The sequence below is a fragment of the Limulus polyphemus genome, unplaced genomic scaffold, assembly GCF_000517525.1.
Source record: "Limulus polyphemus unplaced genomic scaffold, Limulus_polyphemus-2.1.2 Scaffold486, whole genome shotgun sequence".
Lineage (NCBI taxonomy): Eukaryota > Metazoa > Arthropoda > Merostomata > Xiphosura > Limulidae > Limulus > Limulus polyphemus.
In genome coordinates, this window is record NW_013666096.1 from 537,540 (window position 1) to 549,565 (window position 12,026).

The 12,026-nt window shown below is 33.6% G+C and overlaps 1 protein-coding gene across 1 annotated transcript in view; it reads left to right on the forward strand.

Moving 5' to 3' along the window:
- LOC106458565 (tyrosine-protein phosphatase 69D-like) overlaps positions 1–11,525 on the forward strand; it is a 161,088-nt gene extending 149,563 nt beyond the window's left edge. The window contains exons 27-29 of the mRNA XM_022384820.1: positions 78–229; positions 7,675–7,810; positions 8,559–11,525. Of these exons, the coding sequence (XP_022240528.1) occupies positions 78–229; positions 7,675–7,810; positions 8,559–8,642 (372 nt within the window). The 3' untranslated portion in view covers positions 8,643–11,525. The remainder of the gene's footprint in view (positions 1–77; positions 230–7,674; positions 7,811–8,558) is intronic.
- The last annotated feature ends 501 nt before the right edge of the window (positions 11,526–12,026 follow it).

The following is a 12,026-nucleotide window of genomic DNA, read 5'->3' on the forward strand; positions in this document are numbered from 1 at the left end:
ATATATATATATATATTTCTATATATTGTTGTAAATACATTCTCAGTGTTTTCAGATGAATTTCCTGTCTTTTACAGAATAACGACAACCACACCCTCACTCAGTTTCAGTTCCATGACTGGTCTAGTACAGTTCCCGAAAACACAATAGCCCTTATTGACTTAATTGAACAAGCTCAACAGAACAAAGAACAAGATCCTAGTAGTGGTCCTATTACTGTACACTGCAGGTTTGCCAATCTTTAAAAATACTTTGGTTATTATAGCTTTAAAAAAAATTGTAAACCTTTTAAGTGAAATAGAGTAAAAATGGGGGGAAGGGGATTAACCATGTAAATAGTTATTCGCTATTTTACAAGCAGAAAAACATAACACTCATAAAAATTGTAAAATACAGATGGGAGTTCTGAAAGTACTAGACAAATTATGGAATGTTAAAAAAAATTCTGGTCAGTAAAACACGTATATTTTTGTTTGTTTGTATGCTTTATTGACTAGCATTTAGATTTATCAAAACTCCATGCATGTGATCTAGTCTGTAAGTGTTCTGTTTTTCTTCCCATCTCTAGTAGATAGCTTTGTCTTTTACTGGGTATTTTAGAAGGCACTTAATAAAAGCAAATTTCAGCTTATATGTATATACACACACACATCTTTAGATATCCTTAATGGCAATAGATAAATGTCTGTAGTTGCCAGGTATCTTGCAGAAATTCTGTGTAATAACAAAATGATGATTTATTGAAGACTTCAAAAGTATAAAAGGTTACTATCTTTACATTACCAACTAAACATACAACTAACTAAGAAAAAGAAGTTTTTCCCAAAACATTCAGTTTTAATTACACTCTCTGTACTTTAACTGTCCATATATAACATAAAGCTCTAACATTCTACCATTTTTGCTGTATATAATCAAAGAGTTCTACAAGTTCATAATATATATTGATAAAAACTTGTATACCTCTTTCCATTTCATTACATATTCAAGAACTATCATGGCACATTCACTTTCATAATTTGACAGTGACAATAGGATAGGAACATCAAACTACTCTTTGCAGTAATACTCCAATATTATACTGTTGCCATTGTTTTAAGCAAGCATTACAGGTTCTGTACCACTTTTACAGAAAGGTGACAGCAAACACTATTACATTTTCTGCTTAAGTTCTTCTTGAATTAAAGTGCTCAGTTTCAAGATTATAGAGATTAAAAAAGTGATGATTTATTGAAGACTTCAAAGTGTAAGAGGATACTCTGTTTATATTTTTTAACAGACAACTAGCTTACATCCTACCTTTTCAAAGAAAAACGTTTTGCATAAAACATTCCCATTAACTAAAATATGTCTACTTTAAACATCTATTTTGCTTTCTCTGTTCAAGTTTATGTATACTTAATTTTTAAAGTTGTACTCACAAAGTCTATACCTTTGTCATATCTGAATGATAAAACAGTAATTTTATGATTTAATGCTTTTAATTGACTGAGTCTTAAATTCTGTTTCACTGTAAAAGACACTTCCCACTTTCTGAAGCAATCGGATGGTACACATTTCCATAGTTTAAACTGATAATTTCTCAACTGCTCCATAGTATTCTCTATAGGTTGGTTTTATTAACAGAGAAAATCCCTGCTTTGATGATCTTTATGTCCATCAAAAACTAGAACAGTAATGTTAACATTTTCATTACCTGAACATTTATTTTCAATAGATACTCACCTCCATACACAAATAGCTTCTTTCCTCTTGAGTTCACACATTCTGACAGAGATTTGCAAGCCACCAGCCTTGTGAAAACACATGAATTTGTGCCACTGCATGATGGTGTCATCATGTAGCAGAACCCTCCACCAGTAGGAGTGTGATACATCTCCATGTGCAGTGACTCTCTCTACATTAGCACACAAGAATCCTTATTCTTTGACAAAGCAATAAAGAAAGGTGCACTGGGAAAGTGGGGAGGATGGTTAGGAACGCATACAAGAGATATCCATCAGAAATGCATTTTCAGGTAAGGAAAATGTTAACTTCCAAAACGAATACTCACTTCTGTTCACAAAGTGCTAGTATCCCACATTAAGATGGTGGAGGGACTGGTGCAATGATTACTTACATGAGCCTCCTCCTAAAAGCATCTAAAGGAAACCCATTGGGTGTGACATCTGATAGTGGGGGCTACATAAGGGCACACCGGTGGGAGACCACATCTCTTTTCATCTAGGGTATACTATTTGCACGTGTATAGGAAGAGAAAAGGCTAAAAGCCTGAAATGTTAGGCTTCTCCTCGCCTGTTCCCATGCATAATCCTCCCAACTTCATTTCCCTTCCTCTTCATGACTTCGATCATTTGGGGTGGTCAGTCAAATTTCATAATCCTTCTTCTCCCTTACCCTAATTCTCATTCACCTGCTAATTTCCTTCAACTTGTCTTGACTTTGCGAAATCGAAGATGCTCTACCCATTCCTATGTGCTTGCGGGTTGTATATAAATACACTTGTGGTAACTATAAAACTACCTATGTTGGTAAAACTACACGTCACTTATAAGTACATGCACATGAGCACACAGGAATTTCGGGTAGAAGTGGATGTAAGCTATCTACCAGAGCCTTGTATCTGATTTCACAGTGAGAATAACAACCAGCCCATACTTCTAGAAAACTTTAAAATTCTCGACTCCTGAACCACAGATTACAAACTCTTTATTAAAGAAAGCCTCTCCATTTTCAATTATCACTCAGTGTTAATAATAAGTACAAGTAGTTGGCTAATATAAGTATTTTAAAAGATAAGTAAATGATCTAAGTATGAATATCAATAACAGAGAAAAATATGCATAAATTTCTGTGAAATTGGTGTAAAACATGTATGTACTTAATTCACTTCAAAAAAGATAAAGGTTATCTAGAGAAACACATTCAGTGAAACACTCAAGCCACTTACTTGCAAGGTAGTGCTATTAAAATGTGGGAAGGGAGGAGCTATGTAATTCTAATAATCATGATCGTCTACCACATTTATGTGTCACGAGGATGGGCAGAATAGGTAAATGACCATATGGGCACACACATACAAGCTATCAGATGGCCAATATGTATTGTGAGATTGGGACTTGTTCAGACTGTATCTTGTGTACTTACCTTGGGGACCATCAGACTTAATGGGTCAAAGCCAGCCGTGGAAGAAAGGCATTTGTATCTGTGCACACCTCCTCAACTGTCAGTCACTACGAGCCCCATGCCAGCTGCAGGAGGAGAGAACTGTATTGGAATATGTCATTATAGATACTTGTATAACCTCTACTTGACCATCAGTCTCTATGGGCCCCCTTGCCTGCTGTGGGAGTAGGGTATGGAGTGATACATCATAATTTTTAATAGATTAGTCAGACTCTGAGGGTTCATGCAACCATGGGAGCAGGAACCGCAAGAGAAAGATGTATATCTGTATAGGATTGGTACAGTGATACGTCTCCATAGTCCACTTGGAGATTGTGATGTATCAAATGTATGTCGGGTGAACCACACTAAAGAGCTTATAGTAATCCACCCCTAAAGAGGGATGGACCAGGTTGGTGATCAGATGGATCCATTCTGAATGGTGGAAGGAGAGAGAACCAGGAATAGGAGGTGACCCTAAGAGATGAAAAAGACAATGATTGGAACTCTTAACCCTATGACTACCAGTGCATTCTTTAAATTCCTTTCTACTACAAAGTGTTACTGAGTTACAATCAAAACTTGATTAAATCACATTACTAACAATGTAGTTTAATGAACTTAACATTATCAAGTACATTATAATTCATAGTATTATATTATTTAAATTTTTATTACTTTATTTCAAAAGAAACCTCCAAAACAATAATTAAATCTTCAGTTTTCTTGTCATATGACATGATCATGGTTAAAAATATCTTAGCTTTTATTTCTTTTATTTCAACTGTTTTGTGTCTTAGTACAGGTTTTCCCAGATTGTAAAAGTACATAAATATACTGCATGTTTACCACTAACTAGGTTGAATTCCAACTTCTGAGTTTCATAAATGACATTGTAAAAGTTCTCCCCCACCAGTAGGAGCTACGCCCACACACAATTAGAAAGGGCCGTCACTTACCAACAGATTAGATTTGAATGGCATGCTTATAAGCAATAGAAAGAGCAGATTTCAAAATATATTTCTCTTATGTTTTCTATTATCTCACTGGAGGTAAACTTTGACTACGAAGGCATACAGTTGCTGAGTACATTGTTGAAGATCGTTATCCCTAGGACTTGACTATTTTTTACTCACTTTATACATATTAGTTTGATAGACAGTCAGATTGCATTTAGGTTTTACTTTTATATTTTAGTTAATTACTTATTATTTGTATTTCAAAGTTCATATTTGAAAGGCTTAATGATTTTCTAAATGTATTCTATGCTTTGCACATTCAACATGTGTTTTATAAGTAAGCAAGTGAAAATATTTTTGCCGCATGGTAAACCATTTCTGCCAAAGATAACATTGTATAACCCATGGGGCACACATTGAAGTGTGTCATCATAAACAAGCAATCATAAGGAATAAGAAAGGAAAATAAAACATTAAAAATAAACTATAAGTGAAAAGGTAAAGACGTGAAATTATGCATATGACCTAAAGAAGATTTTCTAAGATTATTCAATGAAGAGTTAGAAGGTAGGTACACATTTCTACTTCTTAATTTTAAACATTTAATTGCCCTCTTGATGATAATAGCTAGAGAATGATATAGTAGAGAAAATGGAAAATAAAATATGAACATTTACCTATAAAAACTTTGATATACATTCAGATCGTAGAGATTATGCAAATGAAATGTGAAACTGTAAGATAATAAAGTATTTTTATACTCAATATTAAAATCACCTTGCAGGTGAAATTTCAGAGTCTGAGTGCAAATAACTACAATAGATAACGAATTTTTATTAAAATAGTAGAAAAAATCTAAATTAAAAGTTTCATTTTTCTGGAACAACATACTCTTAGGAAAGTTCTTGTCAAATTTCAAGCAATTTCATCACCTAGTTTTATTTTTGGAATGAAATATGAAAAGAGCAACATTACTTATGGGCAGTGCCCATAGATGGAAGTCATAGCATTAACTGAACAAAAGCAAGACAAATAACAACCGTCCCAGACAGGATACAGAAGTCTGTCCAGTACCTAATGAGCATAGTGATGTGGTAAAAAGGGGTATGAGAGAAGGTGTGACCACTAAACCATGTCACATAAGGCTATGAAGGAAGGACTGAGCAGGATAAAGGAGAAGATAATGCAAGGAGGAGGAGGAGATACTTTTCCAGGGAAAGATGATACATCAAACAAGTTGGTAGAGGTTTGAGAGTGTCCCAAATAAGAGTGTGGAGAACCACAGTGGGATTCCAATCAGGAAAAGAAGAAGACAGTGGGGTCTGCAGATAAGGATTGCCAGTGAGGGGCCACATATATAATCCTGCAATTGGTGTATCATATCAGAGTAAGGATCAGAGGGAGGAGGTGTAGGGGAGTACTGGTCTGCAGAAATTGATGGTACCAGACCTAACAGAGGGTATAGACAGCCAGGGCTGAGAGATGAGGCACAGGACAATAGAGAGAAGAGGATTAGCTTTAAATGGTGTGGCAAAAGCAATTACATGGAGAGTATTAACTTGAGAGTAGATCAAAGTGGAACGTGTGAGTGAAGGGACCATTCCGTAAGTTGGATGCAGTTGTATTAAGAAATACAGCCTGCGACAATGTTCATTGAACCTGGAAACTGACCAGTTATGAAACCCATTTAAATGTAATGGGTACAAAGGAAGAGATTCAAAGTCAGGAAGCAGTGGATCTGAACAAATGGATCAGAACTAATCAATCCACAATGAGGGGAAAGAGGATGCTTGATGGTCAGCAAGCAGGTGCAAGGTGTTATAAATAGAGAATGTTTCTCCAGGGACCAAGAACTCAAAGGGAGGTGGATTTGTAAGGCTGGTGCAACCTTGAAAATGTGCCAATGGATACTCAACATTCACTGTAGTGGATGCATACGTGGATAGCCAAGTGAATGGAGAGGGTACAGAAGAGCCATGGACCTCAAAGGAGAAAGTATCTCAAGTGCAGATAGAAAATGCAAAGTGCAAAATGCCGGGGAATCAGGGACACCACCAAATTTCTCCAGACAAAGAATGTCCCAAAGAAGTTGGAAGGTAGATCTACATGAGATAGGAGGGTACCCTTCTGTAAAGGTTCTAACATCAGAGGAACCAGAAAAGAAAAGGTTGGGGAGGTGGAACAGGCCAAGGAAACAAAAAAAAGGAAGATCTAGATTTCTGAGAAAGGTCGTGAGAAGAACAAGAAAGGCTACCAACGTAAGGTAAAGGGAAGAGAGTTACCAAGTAAGGGTAGTAATATATTCATGAAGATGGGAAAAGTGAGGTTTAAAAAGGGAAATAGCAAGCAATTAATCTGACCCCACAACTAACAAAGGTGACTATGAGTCCAGGAACAGGAATGACTAAAGGAGACAGTTAGGTGGGGAGTATGAAGCATAAAACCATGGAAGAGAAGGTAATCCCCAAAAAGAAATGGCATGTACTAATGTACCAAGAGAGGGGGGGGGGATAAAGTAATCGTGAGGTAATGCTTATATAAAAGCAAATGGGAAGAATAAGAAGACAATAGAATAAGAGAAATACTTGTACATACCTAAGAAAATTGAGAAGAAACTTTGAGTAGAGTAGTAAACAATTCAAACCTGGAGATGGAAATTGGTACTTAAATTTGTCCTCATCAGTTTCAGGTGCAAAAACAGTAAAGGGCAGTGAGTGGAAGGGATTGGAAGCATGGGGTCCCAGCTGCATAATAGACCCTACAACATCTTGGAAGATGGCCATCACATCTTCAACAGGAAAAACTTCCATCAGAAATGGTGATAACTTATTCTGTGAGATTAATCACTACATTAGCTTCAGAAATATTCACATTAAATTGTGAATTCATGTTGAGTTTAATAAACTCAATCAAGTAAAAGTTGAAATTTGAAAAATTTGTGAAAAAAATTGCAAGTGTCAGCCAACTCAAAAACACATCAGTGTATTACAGTGCCAAGGAAAAGAACAAGGATTCCCACATGCAAATCACTACACATGGATGTGTGTCATACTCCTATTGGTGGAGAGTCCTGCTGCATGATGACACCATTATGCAGTGGTGCAAATTCACATGTTTTCACAAGGCTGGTGGCTTGCAAATCTCTTTGGCAGAATGTGCAAACTCAAAAAGAAAGAAGTTACCTGTGTATTAAGATGAGTATTTGTTTGAGAATTGGACAAATTTGAAATAAATAATAATTAGCAAATATGATATTATAGAGAAGGAATATAATTAACAAAATATTACAAATTGCAGATACACAACAACATTAATGAAGTAAACAATAAAAGTATCCACATTATCTATTTTAAAAAACATGTTTTAAATGCTCATTGGTCTGAAACAAATATCAATACAGATTAGCACAGTGATAGTGATTTGTCAAGCATTCACAATTTGCAGTTATACTGAAACAAATTTGAAACAGTTTTAAACATAGGACAGTTCTGATATGTGAAGAGAGAAAATTAAATAACCATAATTAAAAAGTTGTAAAATGTATTTACAGTGGTGGTGGTGACCGAAGTAGTGTGTTTGTCACTCTAAGTGTACTTATCCAACAGTTGAAAATCGAAGAGAGAGTAGATGTCTTCCAAGCTGCAAGATACACTCGCTCTCAACGTCACTGCATGCTTAAAACTCTGGTACATTTTAGATCTCACTTTTTTTCTTGTATCAGTATCCCTTATTTTTAGATTTGTTACATGTTCAGTTACATAACAGGTTCAGTTATAAAGTAAACATACATGTTTCTTATGTGAAGGTTAAAGTTGAACGGATTTTTTTCTAGATGTATGTTTCAGTGATTAACTTCTTTTAATATTCAGATTTTTCTTAAGAATAATGGTGCTAGAAAGTAAAACGTTTTTGTACCCTCTATTTTTTATTCTACATGTTACTATAAATTTCTATTATTATTTAGCCACAAGGAAGTTTAGCATAATTTAATGGGTGTGGTCATAATGTTTGGAACTTTGTCCAATGTTTAGGAAACAGTTTCAGCTGTATATATAAATCAAGTTAGGCTAGATTGAGTTTGTTAGTTAGCTACTGAATAATCTGCATATTTAGTCAGTTTGTTACTGTCAATTCATTATTTCAATGATATGAATATTCAACTTATATTTTAATGAAAAAAAGTTATACAAAATTAACAAGTAGAATTTCAGTTACATGTAACAGTGAACCTTGATTACACTAATTGTGTAATTTAAAGTTTAAGAAATGACTTTGTTATCATGAAGTGGACTAGACTTTCTATTATCATTTTTATCAAATAATCCAAGAGAACCCCACTAACAACAGAAACCATAACAGCAACATTTACTAACTTTTAGAAATCAAAATATGAAAGCTACCTCTAATGCATTGATTTATATTTTATTTTTACAGGCTCACTATGACTTTCTTTACCAGGGACTTCTGGATTATATTCACACTCACAAGCTATTTGACATGGGTGACACGCCACTTTGAGGGTAGTAAATATAGCTATTTAAATATTTGGTTTGTGATTTCTATTATCACTAACAAGTGAAAATAAACTCTCCTGTGTTGGATACAACAAGTCAATCTGCCAGGATGGATAGACATTAACTAGTGCCTTCATTTCAAGGTCACTTCAAATGTCATTCTGAAGCAAATGAGCCTAGACTATTCTGCATGCTTTTCTTTATAAGGAAGCTGTCATATGTGGTGAAAAACTGCTAAAAGAACACATAAATTGGTTACATTGGATTATTAAATCAACTCGGTTTTGTTGAAATATAATGTGGTAAGAAAACTGTGACAAGACTGTAAGACACAGATTTGAAGTACTGTCAGAAACACATCATAGTTCTTTAAAGATTAAAGCTGTTCATTCTTGTGTTTAGGGAGAATTGAGTCTACTAGATTTATCAGTTAAAGAAAAGTTGGCTGGCACCATGGTTGTAAGAAAATGCTTGACAATTCATTTCATTTGGTGAATAAAAAAACTTTGTCTTTATTGTGTTTAGATGTAATTGTTTGCCATAAATGTTTCTGATTTATCAGTATTGTTTGTCCATTCCCTTAACTGGGAAGGGTCATTTCTTGCAACAGTTTTTGTTTGGAAAACAAAGTCAGTCATTATGGGTGAAGAAAGATACCTACTAAACTATTTCTGTGTGACTAAAGGTTATGGTTGATATCCAGAGTGCTTTGTTTACATGTTGCTGTCAGAATAGTTTCATTTATGAATCAGTCTGTGCATCATGTTATCTTTTCAAAACCCAGGCTGGTTACTTAAATGTGGTTATAATAAAACTCATGACATCAATTGCACTTGTTGATGTTACTTTACTCATAAACTATAACAGCTCTATATCTTGAACATAAACTGTGTTGCTCGCTTCAAATGCTCAGTAAACCTTAGTTGAAACCCAAATGTCAGTTGGGATGTTTTATAAAAGTGCCTGTAGACTATAATAACAGTGAGTTTGATCAATATGATTTACATGTTTTATTCTATTCTTTTTAGTCTCTTGTTAATGGGTTTCAGATAAAGTGAATGGTGGCAGTTCCTGTGACATGCTATGATTATGAAGATGTAAGCCATATGTATATATATTTTCGAAAAACCTTTTCCATTAAAACCTAGAGTTGTACACAAACAAAAGGCAGCTACAGCACAGTTGTAATCTAAAATTCAAATTGAGTTTAATCTCTTATGTAATATCCAAAATGTTTGATATTGTGGTAATATCAATCAGAACCATAGAGGTTTTTTTTGTATTGAAAAAGGTTACTGTTGTTGTTGTTGTTTGTAGTGTAATATGTTACCCCATTTTTAAGATTCTGATTTTTTTGTTTAAGAAGTGATAATTTGAGGGAAAGAAACTGTGTGTGGAGTTTTTCTCACAATGATATTATAGTAGTCATATGGTTAGCATTCATTTAGAGCATAGTACTTAAAACATGTTTCTATTACTCAAATTTAAAGAATAGCGCATGCATATCAAATACACAGTTATCTTGTATAGAGTTCATACACTGTTTTACTTATCCCTTAATAGTTTATGTTTTAGTATTCTGATTCTAAAACTTGCTCAAATGCTTTTGTAAAATATGCTATGGGAATTGTATTTTGTTGTTACATGCTATTTAAGTATACTGATTAAAATGATGAAACATGACATATGCATGTTAGATTGCTCTTGAGCTAATTATATTTTCAGCATCATATTTAGAGGGTTTGTTTTTGTTCTACTCTTAACCCTTTTGCTGCGTAGTTTGAATATATCCGAATAAACATTTGTACCCAGTGACTGCAAATTCAGATTTACCTCACTTACCGAAAAAAAAGCTTCCCTCTACTGCGACATGTGGGAATATCCTCCTGTACTTGAAACAATTGCCAAACCTGCGTGCGTGCTGCCATCTGTGCTCTATGCTGTGAAACCTGGATGTTTATATGCCTCGATACAAAATTGCCAACTTTGCAGGAACACATATAGAATCTATATAAAGACAACTTCTTTATATCTTGGATATTGTTATCTAAATAATTTGTTTTATATTTTGTAATAACTTTTGCCTCTTACTGACTTAGTTTTGTCTATATTTATGCCATTTACTGGAGAACACTTTTCTTCTAATTTTCCTCAATTTTTTGTTTAAATCATTATTTTTCACTATCCAATATAGTTTTCAAGGAATATTATTGTCAGATATAGAAAATACAGCTTCTTTCAATATTGACAAAGTAATACGAAGGGTCATATTAATAATTTTATTTTTTTGGTGGATAATTGACAATTTTTAGGAATCAGCCTGAAAGTTAATTGTGCAGTGAAAGGGTTAATGTTATCTAATTTGTAAATTATCAAATATCATTATCCCTTTTTTGTTTTGTTTTTATGTATTATATTTCTCTGTTATTTCTCTTTTTCGATAACATTTATTATTTTAAGTTGTCCTTGCCATCATTTCAGTGCTGAGCTTGGGGATTTATAATGCTAAAATTTGAGGTTTAATCTCTGTAGTAAGAACAGCACAAATAAGCCTTTGCTTAGCTATGTACTTAATAACAAACATTTTAAAATGATCCCTTGCAGTTTTAAGTTGTTCTTTTTGGGGGGGGGGATTAGTGTTCATTATATAGATAACATCATGAACTGGAAAATAGGGACCACCAAATAAGTTCTTTATCGGTTAATCACTTCAGTAAGCTTATGCCTGGTTGCTTTTAAGTTTGGATCAATTTTCATTACTTATGTACTTAGAATTCTATGATTAGTATTAATTTTTCTTTAGACGTGTTTTATTAATTACATCCCAAATCTTTCCCAACTCTTAGACTTCTTTTTTTTTCAGTCTATTTTGGTGTGTTTTGCATATTTTGTTGAAAACAATAAAAAAATGGTGTAATGCTTCAATACAAGTTAAAAACATATTTAATATTAATCTTTTTTCTCACCTATTCTTGAAAAAGTAATTATTTTGTAGAAGTTTTTATTGAATAGTTACTTCTATTTTTCTTATACATGCCCAATTTATACTCTTTTTACTGTTACTTTGTATTAAAATAAACTAGTCACTAAAAATTTGAAAGATATATGCATAAATACATCAATACAAAATAATTTAATAACGTTTCTTTTTAAATATTGAGAGGCTATGAAAAATTTAACATTTGTAGTCAGATTAAGAAATTAATGTGCTAGCTAAACATGCAACTCAGATTTAACATTTAGCCATGTTACTGCACCAAACTCACTTAAGGATGAAGTACACAGTAGAAGCCATGTTGTCACATTTTCAAAACAAATTGAGCATAATTTAACACCCATATCACAAGAAAAGGCACCCATATTTGTCCAACTTTGAAAATGTAGTTAA